We start from the raw sequence: 21,995 nt of genomic DNA, 5'->3' as shown, positions 1-21,995 counted from the left end.
ACAGGTGGTGGGCCCATGGGAGGGGGGACCCATGTTTCCTCTTCGGGCTGAGCCCGGCCGGGCTCCATGGGTTAAAGCCCGGCCACCAGACGCTCGCCATCGTGCCCCCCCTCCAGGCCTGGCTCCAGAGTGGGGCCCCGGTGACCCGCGTCCGGGCGAGGGAACGCCAAGTCCAATGTTTTTATCCATCATTGGGGTCTTCGGGCTGGTCCACCATCCGGCGTCTCAGGGGGGGGAAGCAGTACGGCACCAACACTGTTTATAGTGGGGATGGTGTGCTGCTGACCTCTACTCGGGACGTTGTGGGTCGGTGGGCAGAGTACTTCGAAGACCTCCTCAATCCCACCAACATGCCTTCTATTGAAGAAGCTGAGCCTGGGGACTCTGGGTTGGGCTCTCCAATCTCTGGGGACGAGGTCGCCGAGGTGGTTGAGAAGCTCCTCGGTGGCAAGGCTCCGGGGGTGGATGAGATCCGCCCGGAGTTCCTTAAGGCTCTGGATGTTGTAGGGTTGTGTTGGCTGACGCGACTCTGCAATATCGCATTGACATCGGGGGCAGTTCCCCTGGACTGGCAGACCGGGGTGGTGGTCCCCCTGTTCAAAAAGGGAGACCGGATGATATAAGGGACACTAAAGCCCACAAAAGACCCCCTGGAGGGGTAAAAAAAAAAAAAAAAAAAAAAAAGGGAGACCGGAGGGTGTGCTCCAATTATAGAGGGGTCACACTCTTAAGCCTCCCTGGCAAGGTCTATTCAGGGGTCCTGGAGAGGAGGGTCCGTCGGATAGTCGAACCTCGGATCCAGGAAGAGCAGTGTGGTTTTCGTCCTGGTCATGGAACACTGGACCAGCTCTACACCCTCGGCAGGGTCCTGGAGGGTGCATGGGAGTTCGCCCAACCAGTCTACATGTGTTTTGTGGACTTGGAGAAGGCGTTCGACCGTGTCCCTCGGGGAGCCCTGTAGGGGGTTCTCCGGGAGTATGGGGTACCGGGCCCTTTGATACGGGCTGTCAGGTCCCTGTATGACCGGTGTCAGAGTCTGGTCCGCATTGCCGGCAGTAAGTCGGGCTCGTTTCCGGTGAGAGTTGGACTCCGCCAGGGCTGCCCTTTGTCACCGATTCTGTTCATTACTTTCATGGACAGAATTTCTAGGCGCAGCCAAGGTGTTGAGGGGATCCGATTTGGTGGCCTTAGGATCTCGTCTCTGCTTTTTGCAGACGATGTGGTCCTACTGGCCTCATCAGGTCATGATCTGCAGCTCTCGCTGGAGCGGTTCGCAGCCGAGTGTGAAGCGGCCGGGATGGGGATCAGTGCCTCCAAATCCGAGGCCATGGTCTTGAGCCGGAAAAGGGTAGAGTGCCTTCTCCGGGTCAAGGGGGGTGTCCTGCCCCAGGTGGAGGAGTTCAAGTATCTCGGGATCTTGTTCACGAATGAGGGAAGAAGGGAGCGGGAGATCGACAGGCGGATTGGCGCAGCGTCTGCTGTCAAGCGGGCGCTGTACCGGTCCGTCGTGGTGAAGAGAGAGCTGAGCCAAAAAGCGAAGCTCTCGATTTACCGGTCGATCTACGTTCCCACCCTCATCTATGGTCATGAGCTTTGGGTCATGACCGAAAGAACGAGATCGCGGATACAAGCGGCCGAAATGGGTTTTCTCCGTAGGGTGGCTGGGCTCTCCCTTAGAGATAGGGTGAGAAGCTCAGTCATCCGGGAGGGACTCAGAGTAGAGCCGCTGCTCCTTCACATCGAGAGGAGCCAGTTGAGGTGGCTCGGGCATCTGGTCAGGATGCCTCCTGGACGCCTCCCTGGTGAGGTGTTCCGGGCACGTCCCACCGGGAGGAGGCCCCGGGGAAGACCCAGGACACGCTGGAGGGACTATGTCTCTCGGCTGGCCTGGGAACGCCTCGGGATTCCCCCGGAGGAGCTAGAAGAAGTGGCTGGGGAGAGGGAAGTCTGGGCCTCCCTTCTGAAGCTGCTACCCCCGCGACCCGACCTCGGATAAGCGGAAGAAGATGGATGGATGGATGGATGGCATTTCCCACGGAGTTGCTTTTTGTGTTGAACTGAAGCAAGGCTTGGAGTAAAAAGAAGTTAGTCCAGTTTGAGCAGCATCAAATAGTAGTCGACACAGTAGTCAAAGAACCTTTTTTTGTGTTTATATGAAGCTCAGCTATGTTTCTTGCATAAATGATGCAGCAAAATGCCACTGAATTATTTTCTGTGTTTCTAATTAGTTACCATACATCCACTCAACAGCTTCCCATTAAGAAGGTCTTTTTTGTCAAGAAAGGTCTGCATTACTATATTAGATTTACTGCCATTCCTTTTACAGTTGGTACATTTTCATGTAAGGCCTTCCCGCTTAAGTGGCTGACTCGAAAGATCTTTTTTTCTGAAAAAGTATGATTTGAAATTACCCATCTGCTTTGGTAAGGAATAGAAAGGCAGAGTGGAATGTATTTGTTTCACTGTTTTGTGGCTCCACAATATGATGATTTCTGCATTAATTAATTAATTTCAGAGTTAATCTATTAATTTATTGCCTATTAATAAATTGTCTACGGTATCTTAACATGTCTGAAAGGACAGTGGATGCTTAGCTTAGCTGGAACTCTTATTATAAATTTTACAGTTTCAAATCCATACAACAGTGTTGTTAGAATGTGATTTATCAATGTGCTAAAGAAATGCAGGGTAGATTTGCAAGCGTGTGAAAGAGGCTTAAAAGTTGTACCATTTGTTTAGGCTGAAGACAGATGTGTTGGTGGTGGGTTGAGTCACATTTTCTGTCTGTTTCATTCATTTTTCACATTTCTGTTTGCACATGTCAAGATGACTGGTGATTAGAAAATGCTGATGATTAGGCCTGTCACGATAGCAAATTTTGCTCAACAATTAATTATCTCAAAAATGATTGCGATAAACGATAATATTGTTTGAAGACTTTTTTACACTGATTTAATGTAAATGACGTAATAATGGATGCGATTTCCTGCCGAAGATAGATACACTTTATTTTCAAAAGAATATTTAACACTGGAAATGATGAACAAAATAAACAAAACAACCAAAAACAAAAATAAAATGGATTCTCAGTCTCCATTAACAAAAAACTCACTTGAAAAAAAAAAACAACTAAACAACATAAAGCCAAAGTGGAAATAAATACTGCATTCAACCAAAAGATTATGAAGTCTGTATATTATGTTGCCCTTCAGTAATAATTAGATTTAAATAGAGAAGATGGGCACATTCGACTACCTGATGCAATAGTTCACACTTCATGATTTTTTGCTCCTATTTTTCCCCTTACGACAATCTTAAAACGTTGATCTTTCTAAGATTGTGTGGTGTGTTACGGTAGATCGTCGTGGCCGCTCCGATCTAAATCAGGGGTTTTCCCCGACTGGGAGCTTTAACTCCACCTGTTCAATGTGACAGGTAGCCAATCAGAAAGCGTGGATTCTCCTCCACGCTTTCTCAGGGGAAATTACGTCGGGGAATCCCAAACAGCTGACACGGCGCAACCCGAAGTCCAGCGGACATTGGAGATGATATGTGGAAACAACATTAATGTTTATTCAACATGCAAAGAATATAGAAATGACAAGGGGAGGAGTTGGAGCGAAATTGCTACCGCAGTTGATAAACCCGGCAACTTTTCAGCTGTTCTTCGTTAACGTGACGTAAATAGGCTATAATGATTTTCATTCGGTCAGGACTTTACGCTGACACTAGCCACATGCACTGCAGATAGATTGTAGTAAAGCATTGATTAATGCCTGGTTTTAAAATTAGTTCACTGGACTTGTAGCCATTATTTTGTGCCCATTGTTGGACACCACATGGCAGGACCGAACCCGATCGAACCGTTATACCTAGGATTTCTGTCGGCTAATGTGTGGTCTGTCAGGTTTCGAAAATGGGCCGACAGCTCGTGTGCGCTGGGCATTACACTAAGTAAAATGAGGAAGGGAGGGTCAGTGGAGAGCACTCGAGTTGAGCCTTTTTTCATTCGGTGTCATCAACAGAAAGAGAAAAAGGCCGGAAGAGACGATAATGCCGATAATTAAAATGACGTCGATAGTTTTAATTTATCGTAGGATTAATTGATTTACCGTTTATCGCGACAGGCCTACTGATGATTGTTTGTCTATTGAAGTTAATCTATGTCAGATACTGTTTATAAAAGCTTTGTTTGGAAGAGATATAGGAACAGATTTATAAATGCTTTGTACCAGTCACAAATCATGATTTAATATCATTTTCTGAATGTATGCAATAATCAAAACACATGAGAAAATTACTACGGAAGAAATATGTTCAGAAGAATCTTTGTACCTGTGATTTTTTTTAACAAACTATGTGTGAAAATATATTTACAAAGTCATATTTTGTGTTCTTCTGAGATAATAATTCCATATTTAACACCTAAACATGCTGTGATTTATCCTTGTGGACTGTATTGTAGCTACAAGAAACATGTTGTATGCTACATTTTAGGCTCTGATGATTACCAGGTCAGTTTGTTTGTGATGACATGCTTATGTGCTGCTTCACAGACTAATTTTGATAATTACTGAAATGAGAAGGTTTTTTTTTTTTTTGGTTTTTTTTGCTGTTTTTATGCTTAGTGCAACTTATTCCACTGCAGAACTGAACAATCACCCAGGTGGAACTTCTCATTTCTGAAAGGCTGCTAAATTGTACAGAACGGCAAGGCCTGCTTTGCTGGCAGAGGCTAGAGTTTTGCCAAAGCACTAGTCATCTCTACTTCTATGAAAATGAATGTTAGTCAGAGCTGCTTACTCATTTCGAATACATAGTTATTTTCACACCCATTACTACATTCCGTTGAGAGAATTTTGAGGCTGAATTATTGATGTTGTGTTCTTTGGACCAAAAACTAAACACTTCCTCACTGGTGGCAACAGCTTAAAGGAATGATGCAGCGTAAACAGGATACTTTTGCACAGTAGCTCACTGTTCTTAAGTAGTGCCTCTGTGGTATTATACAATCTGTCAGCTAAGTTCAGTGAGTTAAAAGTTGCAGTGTTCTGGATAAATCTTAGAAAACATAAAAAACATCAGACACTATGATAGCCCAAGGTTTTTAGAGCTCTTTGAAGATGTATTTAACCTTTTATTATGTGAGAGGGTAAAGGGGCGTTTGAGGGTGCAAAAGCTGTTTTTAGCAGTGAGGTTGAAGTAGATGTATTAGCAGCATACATTTAAAGGATCAGGGAAAAGGTTTGAAGATTCTCCGTAATCACTATTTGTATTAAATCAGCCCTTTAACGGTGATTGATGTTTGCCAAACGCTGCTCTGTGCCATATCGCATCAGCCTCCCTTTGTGTGTCCTAAGCCGCTTCAGTACGCAGTCACAAACAGCCGGGGTGTAAAGCAGTAATTAAAGTTCATGCTCGGCTTCATTCAATCATAATCAAGCTGTGCAGCAAAACATATTCTCTCCCCTTACTGTTGTCTGAGCTTCCTCAGGCATCACTTCTCTGCAGGCACTCTTCTGTGAAGCTCTGGCAGCTCACTTAGCATCAGTGGAGCTACTGTGGGTTTTGGAGCACCTGAAGCTCGGTGGTGGCTGCCTCAGAGATTGATGTTAATTTGGATTTTGTTTGTCAGTAGTTTAGTGGTTGTCACACAGTGGCTTCTGCTGGACTCTCTCGATGGCGTCATTATTTATAGATACTGGTGTTTCATTTTTAGCTATGCTCGCTGTTTACTTGAAACCCTCATTATTTATGTATGCTCGTGCTCCATTCTTAACAAACGTTAAATTCCAGGCAGTCACATCCTGTCAGTAAGACCCATTACATTTGAGGGAAGTGCAGCGTTCTTTAGATGACACTAATATGATAATGATACCTTCTCCACAGCATTAAAGGTATACCATGCAGCTACAGCAGACTGCCAACGAATCAATTCAAATAGAGACTTGCATTTCTTAGGGACGTCAATAACCCTTCTGTACAAAGTATACCAAAATTAGGCCGATATGTGATGGGAATTCAGATGTCGATTCTGACAATGTCATCAGTCCACAAAAACAGAAAAATATTTAGTTTTCCTATACATTTCCTATCACTAGTAAAAAAAAAATATGTTTTAAAGTAAGCCAAAATAGTTCATGAGATTTTTCTTTATTAAATCTCAGGTGATGACAAAGCTGGGAATGGTACACAATGGATTTCTATTAAGTTAACAAAAAGAGAAAAATGAGAAAACTCATAATATGCTAAGGTAGGTGACAGGAAAAACAACTGTAAGATAAATCGAAAGTAGGAAATTAATATCAAAAGCTTTTTGCATATACTGTGTTATCTGTCTTTGAATGAATAGTAAGCTAATGACGGGTGAAAGCTGTTTGTGTGAAGACTGCATTCTGTTTCATGGCCAAGCGTGTTCTACATCTGGTTGTATGACTGGACGCATTGAGCAACAAATGAAATGTGAAGACAGAACTCATTCTGAAAGAAACCACAGCACTTCAAGGCTTCCATGAGCACAAAGCTTTAATCAGAAGTGGAATTTCACATTATTTTGCACTTATAATCAGGGTCACCAGTACCAAAGAATTTGGCAAGTATTTCCAAATCAGCACTATGGATACTTTTTAGATTGGAGAGCACGGCCATAGTTTCTTGGTGACATTGAGAATAAGTGATTAATGAATTGCAGGGATTTATACGATATTTTTTCAGTCTTTGCAAACTTTTGTCAGTCACTCTTTTCCTCTGCATGACAACATTACAGCCTGGATAATGGAGACTTTACTATCTCCATATCCAAATATAAGTACTTTGTTTATTATAGACTACATTCTACTTACTTAAAAGTTAACTTTCTCAGAAAACAAATTGCTTAATTGACTAAACGGCCACCAAATATTGTCCTCCATTTTAGACTTCTATTTGGATAGTGCTCCATATGTCTAGAGCAGGCACACCTTTGTACAGTGTCTAGAATTCAGCTGTAAAGGGATTGACCCCTGGCCCTGGACCATGTTCTCCCTTTTCTCTGTCTCCCTCCCTTACTGTCTGGACACAATCAAAAATGACCGTAACACACAAAGAAATATATATATACTCTGGAGAAATATGCTTACATTTTTAATGAGTTGTTTCTTGAGTGCTAATTGAACCGTATGCTAGCTTTCTGAGGGCTTTGGTTCACAAAGTCGATGCGTTGCAGGCATTGCAGTGGATTTAAGACTTGTGATTAATGAAGCTAATGTGGTGCTATATTGGTGTAGATTCTTAGCCACCTAAGACATTGTGATCCAAAGGGTTTAAAATGAAAGACAACTGGACTTCTCCTTTTTTCTTGAATGTTTTACCATAATCCAAAACACTACTTTTGTTCTAAACATGACTTAGAAGTGTTAAGCTTATAAATTGTAGTGAAAACAGCTACATTCATAGGTTCATTAAGCTCACACGAATCACTTAATGATTCAAATATATCCCTTAATCATGCTAACATGCGAGCTCATCTGGTCTCATCTCAGAAGGTAAATGACTCAATCCTGCACTGTAACATTGAAAAAAGCTTCAGGCTAAGGCCACCTCTTCGTTTAGTGTTGGTTTTGGCTGCTTAACTGCTCTCTCAAACCACTTGTCCTTGTCCAAAACATGCATATTGTTATCTTCAAAAGAGTTTCCCTCACCCACAGATGAAGTTGAACCACACAATTTAGGTGTCTCTTCTGTGTTGTGTAGCTGCTGTTTTGTGTCCCTAATGTAGAGGTCATAAAATTCATCACTGCAGTAGATTGCATATACCACACTGTGCGGAGCATGTGTTTTGGTGTTTTGTCCTTGAGTTGAACTAGTCTGTTTAAACCCTACAATAGTCTCAGGCAAAGACTGTCTAACCCCTGAAATAAAACGTCAAAATAAAAATTTGGTTCATGAAGCTATTTTAACGCTAAATTTAGCCCATATACCCAGATATGAAATATTGATTACAGTGTTATGAACCACATATCATACAAATGTCTGCACCATACAAATTTCTTAAGGAATATTCTTGTAGATAAATTGAAATTAGGAGAAGCACAGTGCAAATTAGTTCAGGAAACCATCCTTTTTCTAAAATTATGAAAGCATAGAATGCCATTTTAGAGTACTCCTAGACAACCTCTCATACAAGTTGGATTCTCTTTAATTTGACAAATAATTTTTTCCTCTCCTTTTCTCCAGCTTTCCCTACATGCCAGCCCCTGACTGAATTCAGCTGCTCAAATGGACGCTGCATCAGTGTCAAGTGGCACTGCGATTCAGGTGAGCGCAACTAATCAGCCAGTTTTCTAGTTAACAAGTATGCCCTTTGACTAGTATTAAATGTATCACCTCTGATATTCTTTGTGAATGTTGTCTTTGTCCGCAGATGATGACTGTGGCGATGGCAGTGATGAAGTGGGCTGCATGCAGAGCTGTTCAAACACTCAGTTTCAGTGTACCAGTGGGCGCTGTATTCCAGCAGACTGGGCTTGTGATGGTGACAACGACTGTGGTGATTTTAGTGATGAGAACACAACCTGCAGAGGTGGACCTGCATGTAAGAATGTCTGTTTCTCTTTAGGGTTGATTAGGTTTATTTATTTAATTTTGACTGTGCAAAGAAAGCTATAGTTAGACCTTTTTCCAATGGGAATTGAACTATATAATCTAATTATTACAGGGAGCTAATCCAACACTAGAAAAAGGATCACAGCTCAGTTGCTTGTCACTAAAATGTGGAGATAATTCATCACACTACTCTGATGTAAACTGCTGCACTCTCCATCCTCACTGTGTCTACTCAGTGGATTGAAAGAGATAAGGCTACGTCTTTGTTGTTTGGAGTGAGAAAAAAAAAAGCCAGGTTTTGGTTTTAGTGAAGCAAATGATCAATTGTGACTTCAACTTAATACCTAAAACACACAATAGATGTCTCAAATCATTACCTTCTTGGCATGTTGTGATTCAAAAATCTTTTATGTGAAAAACAAAAGTAAAAATATTAACATCCGGTGGGAACTTGTTGTCATACGTGTATTATTAAACTGAACAATGATGCGAATGCCTTTTATATTCCAATAAATCCATTGCTCATCTAGTAACCCACTATTAAACAAATCAGCAAGCTTGAACAAACTTTGGAATTGAACTACTTCCCATAAACACATTCTCTGACAATAAATAGATCTTTTGAAATGTAAAAAGAATATTTTCTAAAAACAAATAAACAAACAAACAAAAAAACAGGCCAATTACTATTGTGCGTTTCAGTGTTGTGATGTTGCTGAGTGGAATTGTGAAGCATTAATTGTTGGATTACTTTTGTTCCAGTGCTCCCATCTGTGATTGAATGCAGTGGGGATGAGTTCCATTGTGTTGAGGATGGAACCTGCATCCCTGAACGTTGGAGGTGTGATGGAGACAAGGACTGTGAGGACGGAAGTGATGAGAAAGACTGTGAGGGCACCAAAAGGATGTGTGACCCGAAGGCCAAGTTTACATGCAAAGATACAGGTTGTCAATGGAATCTCGGAAGTAAAAATAATCCTAAAAAATTTATTGCACTACAGCAGCTTTATCTGCTGGGTAGTTATTGGTAAATTAATTAATCTTACTGACATTTCTTCTCTTTTTCAGACGTTACCAAATATTGTCCTTGTTTTCATTGAAGTAATATTCATTAAGCATGCATACAAAAAGACAAAACAAAAGGCATTTAATTTAAATTAATCCAGTTAAAAACAAAGCTTCAATTCAGAATTAATGTCTTCTTAAGGCACTTCACAAGGCAACAGGTGCAATTCATGTAAAATCTTATGGAGTGCAGTTTGGTCCAAATGGAATCAAATCAATATAATTTGTTCCTGTTCAAGGCAGTCATTTAGTCAAATTCATACTGTTTAACTACAATGAAAGAAGAGTAAATCACACTCATTTTGGCATTTAATACAAAAGGCTAAAATGTTCAAGAATTATTTGCACCTATGAGGCAACAATTACTTCCTCGTAACATGAATTAATGTCTAGCAGAACATTGCTCAGTATAAGTGGCTATCTGCAACCAGCTAAGTTGTAAAAAGTCATGTAGAAAAGAAGAAACGGGTCAAAGCATTGGGTTAGGAGTTTTTTTTAATTTATTTATGGGAAAGTAGAACAAGAACAGAAAATAAAATTAAGGAAGCATTAGTCACATTAATTCCTCTGTACAGGAAAGAGACACTCCTAGGCACAAAGGTTGTAAGGCAAGACTGCATTCAGTGGGAAAGAAAATCAATTAATGTCAAAATTAATTAATGCCAATAACGCCCTCAATTACTTTCTCAAGAAAATAGATACTGCCAAACTCAGAAGCATTGGGCCAGAAGCAGTTTCTAAAAGGGAAGAATAACAAAACTAAAATAGCAAATTAACTTAATAAGAAATACAGGCTGAGTTGGCATATAGATGCAATGTAAAAATTATTTATGGTTTCATCAAAAATAATTTCTGAATAAATTTTCCACAAAGCTAATGAGACATAAATGTCCAGGCCACAAACAAAAAATCTATTAAAATTATGAAGCACTTTGTAATTCAATCTTAGATTGAAAGGCTTAAAGATTTACCGTAGTCCTGTATCACAGCAATTTTTTTTGCTGTGTTTATCTGCAAACTGTCAACCCATCACAATGAAAATGTAACAAGATATCAGCAAACTTAAGATCATTTGCTCTCCACCCAGCTTCTTTCAAAGCAGGAAATCCAAGTATTTGTGACTGGCCACGACAAAGCTTGGAACAAATCTCCCCGGGGGCGCTTTGAGTTATTTACAGATTCAGAAAGTGTATTATTCTAAGCTTTGCAGTGATGTCAAACGCATAAAAAATAAATATATAAAAATGAAGAAGATATGCCCCGGTGGTAACAAAGGCTGTTCATTTACATTACTTTTCAATAACCCCACACCCCAGAATGTATGACTGGGAAGGTGTGCATACAAAAGTGAACTTTTGCGATTTTATCAGAAATGTATGTTTCTTCTTATTTTCCTTTGTTTGTGCTGTGGCAACTTGGTCCTGCTTTTCCCATGGCCCGTCCCATTTCTTCATTTGTTTTCAACATCACCTATTTTATATTAAACAAAAAAATCTATATACTTATTTCCATAGTTTATTTTTTATTTCTGTGTTGATCTCTCAAAGAATGTGCAGTAGATTATTGTTCCCACAATCAGGACATCTTTAATATAGGCAGTTTTGAGTCCATCTATTCAAACTTAGCACGTTTTTACATCAAGTATTTGAATTACGCCAGAATTAGACTGTTACTCTGAATTTTGCCCTTCACCTTTTTGCTGTTTCTCCCCAGACAGCTTTTATCAAGAATGGAGGCTATGCTGCATGGTGACGGGTTGATTAGACTACAATTATTAATTACTCTAATTCCACTGTGTCACACTTCTCTGCACTGGTGCTGTTGTCCTCTCCACAAGAGATGAGTGCCTTCACTGGCAATATGCAAAAACCTTCAAGTTCAATTTGGGTAAAACACTGTGGAGTTTTACATGCAGCGCTTTGAAAAAGTATTTATCCCCCTGAAAATATTTCTGGTTTATGCTTTTTTGTCACAGTTAAGTGTTTCAGATCACTGAACAAATTTTAAGCAAAAGATAACCTGAGCAAATCCAAAATGTCGTTTTCTAATTTTATTTTTTTTATTATGGTGAAAAAGCTATCCAAATGCATCTGACTGCTTATAAAAAAGTAATTGGCCCCTAAAATTAACTACTGTTTGTGCAACCCTAGACAACAACAGTAACCATCATTGGCAGTAACAATGTGTCTCTTGCAACGCTGTGGAAAATTTTTATCCAACTGTTCTTTGAAGAATTGTTTTGATTGAACTTCGTTGCAGGAAGAATGAGAGAGCGATAGACGGTCATTCAGACGTTCTTTTTCAGGGTTTTTAGCCCCATTAATTTTGGCAAAATATTTTGTTGCCGCTGCAGCAACAAGACAATGTTTGATTGGTGGCATGACTTTTTTTACTTAGTTTTTTGTCAGGTTTACTTTGAGACTTTCTAAAACAACTAAAACTTCTTTTTTTCCCCAAGAAGTCTTAGCAATATTGCAGGTTGAAATTTGGCAAATGTGACCAAAAAAGATATTGATTTGAATCTAGTTTTTCCCTGACTAAATAAAAGCACACCCTTCTTTATGCAGATTATGCGTATTTGATATTAATCAGTTTGGTGATCTGAATCATTTGGGTGGGAACAAGAGCAAGAAGTTGTAACTGAAATACTTTTCATCACACTGTTTAAAATAACTGGATGTTTTTTAACTTTTGCGTGAATTTCACTTATAACATTTGGTGTGGAAGACAATGGGATGTATAAAACCCTCCTGGAAATGAAAATGTTAGGTTTATAAATCCACATTGAAAAATAAAGTTTTTACCCATTCTTAGAAAATAGAGTACCTTGAGTTGAGTTACAACAACATTTAAGGAATCATTTCCTTTTAACTGTGTAAAAGAAACCAGTAATGAGCATTGATGGAAAGTCTTCGGAAGAAATGTTTTGATTAATTAAAGATTAACAGAAGCATAGTAAGGAAGGTTTTTCCTTGGTTGGAAAAATAGATTTTTCATTCTGGTGTCCAAACAATCCGTAGGATTGATGACAAACCAGCTCACTTAGATCCATTCATCCATCCCTCCTTCCATTGTTTCATTCATATTTTAAAGATGGAAAGGTTTGAGTGTTTATACAATCTCACATAAAATTAGACACTTATAGCAAAAATGATTTAACTACACAAGTGTTATCTGGCTATAATCCCACAAGTACAAAATAAAATGTTAAAAAGGAGATGACACCTAAAACACAAACTATGACAACTTAACAAACTCCAAATCTGCATTGCTTCAGTAACCTTTTTTTAAATTAAAACCTCCTAATCATCTATAGTTAGAGAAAGAAACTAAAAAGTCAAGCAGTTTCTTGCCTGAAAATGGGCCAAGTTTAGAAAGCTAAGTTCAGCACAGAAATAAATGCCTGAGCCCTAAAACAGGTTTAGAAAAACAAGTTGATGTTTACCTGAGTTTGAACGGCCTCTGTTAACCTCAGCCTCTAATACTTTACAGGCAAGTGCATCACAAAGAGTTGGGTATGTGATGGAGACATTGACTGTGAGGACCGATCTGATGAAGAGTCATGTGAATCGTCTGTTTGCAAGCCCCCAAAGTACCCTTGTGCTAACGATAGCTTAGTATGCCTGACGCCTGATAAGATCTGCAATGGCAAAGTCGACTGTGCTGACCGTTCAGATGAAGGACCCATCTGTGGTAATTTTTTTTTGTTTTATTGTTATCTTCACATCCCATTAGGTGAAAAAAATCCTTAAATAGTTACTGTGCCAAAAGAATTGTGAATAGCAAACTTTACAGGTGATTACTGAAAATCTCTTTCCACCACCCTGATTATTTTGGCTGTTGTAACAACTATCACTGCCCCTGGAAGGCTCTCACCAAGGTTTTTAATGCCTGTTGTTAAATCACGCTCACAAGCTGCATTACAATTCATCCCAAAGGTGTCTGATGGGTTTAGCTCTGCTGGCAAGTCAACAGTAGCCAAGTAAAATAACCAATGCACCCTCACTGCTCTGTGCATTATCCTGACAGCAAAATGACACATTTAAGTATCTGTTGACACAAAAGTAGAAAAAGTTTTTTTTTTTTTTTCTAAGTTGTGAAGTTTTTATATTTTCAATTTTCTATAGAGCATAATCATGAACAAAAGCACTCAGCCTTTTAAAAGCTGTAATACCTATTCAACTTTTTCCAAGTTTTCCCATTCTAAATAGAATTTGAATTTTATGTGATAGGCTAACAGACAAATTTTTTTTGCCCATCCTTTTTTGCAAAATAGTTCAGTCTCAGTCAGATTGAACAGAACCAGTTTATGAACATCAGCAGTCAAGTAGAGAAAGGTATTCCCATAATATGGTTCTACCATCAACATTTTCCACCATAAGTAGCATGCACATGTTTTGCTTTTCCTCCACACATGATGTTTTTGCACGCTGACCAAAATACTTAATTTTTAGGCATTCTAACTACAATCCAACATCATACATAATTCCTAAAAATACAAGCTTTGGTTTTAACTTGAAAATGTTTTAAAATGCTTCACATTTGTGAATACTCTGCAAGACACTGTAAAAAGACAACCTACCAGGGTGAAAATAATATCTATGCAATGTAACTTTAAAAATTAATTTGAACTGTTAGGGCAACTTTCCATTTTCCAGGTGGGCAATGTGTGACTTGTACAATTTCTTATTTAAAACGTCCATCCTGTTCTTTTTCAAACGATGTTCGGCTTGCTGAAAGTGTCCCAGCACAGTCTTTTTATATTCCCCTTCTTCCACACACAGCAGCTTGGTGCTTGACAAGTTACCAGCATCTGTTGTTTCTGAGACCCAAGACACAACATAAAGAAAATCTTCCTTCCTGGTAATGGCAAATGTGCACTAAAAGCCTTTGGAGAGACCAAAAATATGCCCTCATGTGACTATCAGTAGCAATTTAATCTGTTAAAGTGAGTAGTGTAAACATCGAGGTTCATTTTCTAGAGCATTGCTAACCAATCCTCAGTGGGCTCCTGCAGGACCCTGAAGTGCTATTGTGGCTCAAAAAGTGGGCTGCTGGCTCATCTTGGGCTATTAGTTTATGCTCAGTGGAACCTCAAGGGTCTGCTTGATTTAGACCAGTTCAGCATGATTCAGACCTTCCAGTAACAATCATGACAAAAAAAAAAAATTTCTTGGTGATTAGAGAGGGTAATCTTATTCTATCCTAAAATATGGTCTTAACCCTCCTGTTATGTTCCGGGTCAAATTGACCCGTTTTAAAATTTACAAATTAAAAAAAAAAAATAGAAGCATTTTTTTTGCATGAAACGTTTTCTATTTGTCTTAATAGGTGCACTCTAGACATAAGTTGAAAATTTATTCATGTTACACATTTGTACCAAACCCTAGGTCTACTTTTTACATCGATACTGTTCGGGTCAATTTGACCCGGCAGTCAGGTTAAAGTGCAAAAAAAGATTTTAAAATGTCCAATTCTATATGTTTCCTTGCAGTTATGAACCATATTTCACCACACACACACTCACACACCCACGCACGCAACCACACACACACAAGCCCACCTTCTCACTATTCTCTTTACTTCACTAGGAAACTGCGAGAAAGCAGGTGTTCACACAACCTTTGACGGGAATCTTTTCTGTTCCTGTGGACAAACTCCACCCACTCTGAGTGACACTCAGCAGAAGTGGATGAAAACATAAATACTCTCTGCATGACTCATTTATCTTGATTTTAATCAGCGGGTCAATTTGACCCAGAACAGTATGTGTGTCTCAAGTTCAATTATAAAGATCACCCTTTGGTAAAAAAAAAAAGTATAATATAAAATAATTTACCAAAGGTCAACTTCAAGGAAATTATTGTTTTTTTGTGTCTAGGTTTTTTTCAGTGGACATTAAAAATCTAAATTCCATTTTTTATGTCCAAATGAGTAAATGAGCAGGTTGTCGTCATTGATCCTTAATTTCTGAGAAATAATAAAACATCATTGCACAAATATTGATTGAAATGGTTAGTATTGGAGTTAATAATCAGATACAAAAATGTTTTGGAGGAATTTTTTGGTTTCTGACACTATTGCATGATTAAACACTCCCTGGGTCAAATTGACCCACGAACATTTTTGCTGTACCCTAGAAACGAACATAACAGGAGGGTTAATTAAGGCGTATAAAGACACCCCAGGTTAGTTTTTTTCTCCATTTTATTTTTGGGAAAGTCAGAGACTTAAATAGAGTACTGTGAAAAAGTATTTGACCCTTACATATTTCTTCTATTTTTTTCCGTCACACTTAAATGTTCGAGATCATTAAATCATATTTTAATATCAGATAAATGTAATCTGAGTCAATACGGCTACCTGTCATTTTTAAGAAAGAAACAGCACTTATGTTAAAAAGCAATTATTGCCTAAACTTTATAACTGGTTATGTTATCAAAACCCATGAAAACCTTGATATTAAGGGTTTATGAAAACCTGCATTTTTTTTGATTGAAGGAATATAAGCTAACTTTTAGCAAATTTTGAGCTTTTTGAGCTCAGATTTAAGTCTGAACATTGACAAGTACATTCCATACTTTTGGAATTCAATTTTTATTCTGTCTGAGGCAGTTTATCCAAGAACTGCTTACCTGTCTCTTTTCCCAAGACATGTGTCTTGTAGCCAGAGGGGGCTGCAGTCACCAGTGCACGGTGGCACCAGGGAAAGGAGTTGTGTGTTCCTGTCCCCCTGGACTTCACCTGGATTCAAGCAACAAGACATGCGAGGCAGTGGACTACTGCAGCCGTCACCTGAAGTGCAGCCAGGTGTGTGAGCAGTACAAGACCACGGTGAAGTGCTCGTGTTATTCTGGATGGATACTCGATGCAGATGGAGACAGCTGTCACAGCATAGGTAACAGAGGCTTTCTTTTTAATGTTTGTTTCATGATGCCCCTGGCTGTTTTGTTGCTGTGTGGTTGCTGCTTTGTGTTTGTTTCTGTTGTAAAATTGAGTTTTATGTTAGGGCATCTCTATGATCTTTAATTATTTAGGTTTTCTTTGTAAATGTAGTTATTAACTTAGTGAAAATCTAACAGTTGTGGTTGATTTCCTATCTTTATTTTTTTGTCATGCGATAACCTGTCACATCTTAGCTGAATCAGATTTCTCTCAAAAATGTTTTTTTCTCGCTTTTCTGCCTTGAGTGGTCATTCATTTTTTATAGTTGGAGTGGAGGTGACCTAGCATGTGTGTGACAGAGCAATCACCGTACAACTGGGTTTTACTATTGCTTAAAAAAAAGTTATTTGTTGCACTTTGATGTATACATAGATTTTTACATATTAAAAACACCAAGTAGCAAGTTTCACTTCAGTCACAAGTAATGAAATAAATTTAAAGATTGAGACCGTAAAATAATTAGGTAGTTTTAAGACAATTTCCAACAGATGGACACACTGTTGGAAGACTTGAGTAAAATATACTGTATAACAACTCACTTAATTTGGAAGTAATATTTCTCGCCTGGCCCTTCTGCTCTTTGAGTAACACTGCAAGCTAATATTAGGTGGTTCATTAGTATCACCTTTAGCTTGGCTAGCTAGCCTGCATTCTATTGCTTCACACATATTCTGTTCTATTCTTTCAGCTTGTCAACTGTACTTTCAATAAAGCTTTGTCCTAACTACAGCAATAGGCAATGCTTACCTAATTTAGACACCATTAATTTCCAAATTACTGACCACCTTCCTTTTAAGCAAGATAAGTATCTAAAGGAGGCTGGTAGTGCGAGTACAGGGCGACTCTGCTCCATACCTACACTTTTGTGATTCTGCTGACTTCATTTTTTTAATAACTCATACGAAAAGATTGCTCTTTTTGAGTTTCCAACAGCCAGGTCAACTACTTAGGTGAACTGAAACTGGTCAACTACTTAGGTGAACTGAAACTGGTCAACATCTGATCCTATTTATTGTAAAAAATAAAACTTATTAATGCACTAGGTGTTTCAAAATATTTCAAGTCAAACTGCAGAACAGACACATTTTTTTGTTCGGCTATGTGAGTGCTGAAAAGGTGGAGAGGTGATTGTGAGTGCAGAAATGAAAGCTGATTTAGAATGGGTTGAACTAAATTATTTCAAAATTTTAAGATGCACCATAGTGATGAGTCCTATCATTTTTATCTGCATTGATGCTTACTGAGGGAAGCATGTCTTCCCAAACTATAAAGCTTGATGGTTTACTTGACAGTTCAGATGTTTACCCCCAAAACAGATGTGTTATCAAAAATTTTGTTTCAAATTTTTGTGTTACATCAAAAATTTCAAGTCTGCTCCACTGATTGCTGCTACTGGATAATCCATTTGATAAGACTGCTAGAAAGCTCTTGAAATACAATTGGGACACACATGCTGTTGGCTTGTCACATTCTGATTTATGGACCCCATTTTGATGACTTGCTTCTGTCTTGCATTCTGGGATGGATAGCAGTTTCAGCTCTAATCATACATTAACACCAGAAAATAATACACTATTTTAGTTTGAAGCTGATTGGGACTCTCCTTGTTAATCAAACATCAGTCTTTGCATGCAAACTAATATCACAATTTCATGTCGAAGAAGGTGTTATTAGATTAATTGTGAAGTCCCAGGCGAACGTTATTTCTCTGCTTTTCACATCTCAGTGATAAAAGATGTGTTTCTACAAATCTTTTCACTGAAAGCATTGTCGCTGGTTTGCTAACTGGAACAAGTGACTAAAGTAAGGACATTGCTTTCATTATATTTGTGTGCAAACAGCTCTGTTGCCTTAAAAGTGTTTTGAACATGAGGCTTACAAAAAAGTTGCTTTGAAAATATTTGTTTTTATGAGTAGTTGTGTTTCAGATGGGTGTCAGACATTGAATTTAGGTAGAGCAAACATTTCTAAGAAAAGGAGCTACACTGAAGGTAGAAGTAATCTTCCTGATTGAAACAAAGAACCACAGGCAGAGTCATGGAGGTCTAATATTCAGACACTGTTTACCATCAACCTGCAGCAAGAATTAGCAATTTTTTTGAGCCCCTGCAAAACATATTCCTCAAAAGACTGGATGTACTGTATCTACTTCTTTGGAAAAGTATTTTCATATGTTCAGAGTGTTTGGCAACAAACTGGTTTGGCTGAAATTGATGAATATTAATGCGCACCACATGGCGGTTTAAACTGCTGAAATATGTTTGAAACCATTTTTACTACTCAAGCCATCAGACTGGGAATAAATAGTATAAAAAATGCTTGCACAAAGAAATAAAAAAATCAACTTCTGCTTTTAAATTAGAACAATCCTATAAAAGTCAGATATACCCTGATTTAGTTACAAATTGCTTTCTTACACAGGAAAATATGATAAATAGAATTAATCATCAGAGATAAATTTAGCCTTTTTACTGCTTTATTAATGTTTCCCAAGAACAATGTAAAATCACACTGTTAATTTTAGCAGAGCTGGTCCAGAGCTGATGTCTAAAACATAACTAGATTTTTGGGGCTTTCCAACTACCCTCAAACAACACAGCTTAGTCACAGGTGGAAACATTTTTTTCTTTAACAACCACTAATAGATCCATTAATATACTGTAAAAGAAAGAAATAGTGATGTCACCAGAAAGCTAAGATTTCCAAACTTGATGCAATTTACTGCTGTGAATTGTATGTTTGATCCCACTAAACATACACTTTTTAACATGAGAACACATCTAATGTGACATACAGACCCGTTCAATAAATCATAAAAACATTTTAACAGTTCATTTATTTCAGGAACTTTATCACCACAAGTAAACCACATTATATATAATGAATACATAAAGATGTGTTTTCAAACGCATTTTTTAATGTTAAATATGATGATTTTCCCCTCATAGGTAACGGAAACATGACATTTGAAGTTAAATATTATTTCAGACCAAAAAGAAAAAAGGAAAGTGTGGGCTTATTATAAAGTATGTTCAATACCTGTTTAAAGATTGCTATTTTAAAAAGGTACTTTTTAAACAGCAAAACAATACTCATCGAGTTGTCTATTCTAATTCTATGACACAAGTCAAAGATGTGATAAACATCATACATCGATCAATCCGCCAACATGGCTTGTTTGGTGGCAGTGTGACAACAACTTTGAGATCATCCTTAAGGTCTTCCTAACAAACTTTTTGTTTGTTTGTTTGTTTTTTTACCAACTGCATTACACAAGGAATGTCACTTTACAACTCAGTTTTTTCTTCTTCTAGTATTATTTCACGAGTCTGGCAGCGGTTCAGGTGCATTTCTGCTCCCAGCAGGCCCTTTGTAGAAATTGCCTGTTTAAATTGCAAACTGGCCAATGTTTTGTAATTACTTGCATTTGGCCTGTGGCAGCTAGGCCTGTAAATCCTCCAACAAAGCAACACACCTTTAAAATGATTTATAGTTGAACATCTATGCATTATACATACATACATTTATATATATTACATACAATGAGCATACCATTTTTTTGTATCTTGATTCCATCTGTTTTGTAAATGTCTTATTCCAAGGTAATTTTAGTACAAGTTCTCACTGCATTTATATAGTTGGACCCATCAAAACGCGAATTCCTGTCTGCATAAAAAGGAGTGTACTTGTTTATTGCTTCATGATGGATTCAAGAAAAGACAAGCGCAATTTGTTATCTAGTTCGAAAATCTCTGTGTTCGCCACCTGATGTTCTGTATTGTGTCTTTGAAAAAAAGAAGAAAAATTGTTGCGGTTGTTTTTTGTGTGTCTCTCTGCGACTAGATCCTTTTGAAGCTTTCATCATTTTCTCAATCCGACATGAGATAAGACGAATAGACCTTCACAAGCGAGACTATAGTCTGCTGGTGCCAGGACTGAGGAACACAATTGCTTTGGACTTCCATTTTAACCGTAGCCTGCTTTACTGGACAGACGTGGTGGAAGATAAGATCTACAGAGGAAGGCTCTCGGAGACGGGTGGTATGCACTGGGGCACACACAAGGGCATCGATGTACATTAAAACTTGTTATATACTTGAAAGAGGCTGTGCTTTTATGTACTAACTTTAAAAATCCATGTTTTATGATTTTTTTTCTCTAGAATTGTCGCAACATAGTTTCAAAACACTAATAGAGATATATGCATATTCTTATGTCTTTACAGTACTATGAAACATGTTTTGCTCATTTACAAAATTTAGCTTTTGTCACACTTAAGAAGTTTTAAAATTATGTTTACTTTTATCAAAGGGCCGTTTTATTTCCAGACCATAAAGCAGTTCTAATCTGTTCTTGAATTTCTTCGGAAAGGCACATGATGTATTGCATTTAGATAATTTTAGTCAACTTCATGCTGTCAAATAGGCTCTGTTTATGCAATTTAGCAGTATTCTATTGTATGCAGCTCATGAAATTCAGCTCTGTTTTTGTGGTTAATCACATTTAAATTATGAGCTACAAAGTGAGCATTTAGATTTTGGATAGTATGTCCTTCCTTTAAGCATTGCTCTTTGTATTTATTCAGGTTATTGTTATGTGATAGTAAAATGTATTCAATGATCTCAAGCTTTTTGGTGTGACAAAAAAACAAAAAACCTTTTTTAAAGGGGGCAGTACATTTTCACAGTTCTTCACTTCACTCTCATGATTTAAGTTCATAATATCATTTTTCATATCATAATCAAGCTGAAAAATATTGAGCCAGAAGACCTGTATTGTGGTATTTTATCTATCCTTCAAAAATAATCAGAACTTTACTCTTTGTATTTTTGTGAATGGTAGTTTTTCTCCGTCTGTGGAGCTGCCGAACTGACCTGTCAGCTTGGTCTATTCTACTCTTTTAAGAAACCTTCATAAAACACCAGACAGGTTTTCCTCCTTTGTCAAATGGCTATATCCAGCCTCCCAATGCTCTTTTGCCTCATGGACAGCATTCCCCATGCATGCCATTTTCTATGAATTCATTCAAAGTCACGGCAGTACAGTCACGTTATTGTCTTGTCAATATTGTTTTAGGAGTGGCAGGTATTGAGGTGGTTGTTCAGCATGGGCTAGCCACCCCAGAGGGCCTGGCTGTGGACTGGATTACAGGGAAACTCTATTGGATTGACAGCAATTTGGACCAGATTGAGGTGGCCAAGCTTAACGGAGAAATGCGGACCACTCTGATCGCGGGAGGCATGGAGCACCCACGAGCCATTGCTCTCGACCCAGGACAGGGGTATGTTTTTTTTTTCCACTGCTGCTAACACTAGAAATAATTCAAGGAGTCAAGGTCTTATAGAATACATTAAAAATAATGCATTGGTTCTTTTTCCTGAACATCAAAATCACAGGGAGCA

The 21,995-nt window shown here is 38.4% G+C and overlaps 1 protein-coding gene across 4 annotated transcripts in view; it reads left to right on the top strand.

Annotated features, from left to right (window-relative positions):
- Nucleotides 1-21,995, top strand: part of lrp1bb (low density lipoprotein receptor-related protein 1Bb) — a 338,038-nt gene that overhangs the window by 189,244 nt on the left and 126,799 nt on the right. For all 4 annotated transcript variants that reach the window (XM_032567549.1, XM_032567548.1, XM_032567546.1 and 1 more), the window contains exons 19-25: nucleotides 8,215-8,295; nucleotides 8,402-8,572; nucleotides 9,346-9,528; nucleotides 13,141-13,341; nucleotides 16,301-16,546; nucleotides 20,437-20,634; nucleotides 21,670-21,874. In XM_032567549.1, the coding sequence (XP_032423440.1) occupies nucleotides 8,215-8,295; nucleotides 8,402-8,572; nucleotides 9,346-9,528; nucleotides 13,141-13,341; nucleotides 16,301-16,546; nucleotides 20,437-20,634; nucleotides 21,670-21,874 (1,285 nt within the window). The remainder of the gene's footprint in view (nucleotides 1-8,214; nucleotides 8,296-8,401; nucleotides 8,573-9,345; nucleotides 9,529-13,140; nucleotides 13,342-16,300; nucleotides 16,547-20,436; nucleotides 20,635-21,669; nucleotides 21,875-21,995) is intronic.

This window comes from Xiphophorus hellerii, chromosome 7 (genome assembly GCF_003331165.1).
Source record: "Xiphophorus hellerii strain 12219 chromosome 7, Xiphophorus_hellerii-4.1, whole genome shotgun sequence".
NCBI lineage: Eukaryota > Metazoa > Chordata > Actinopteri > Cyprinodontiformes > Poeciliidae > Xiphophorus > Xiphophorus hellerii.
Note: the sequence above shows the minus strand (reverse complement) of the source record. Positions and strands in the feature narration are given on the sequence as shown.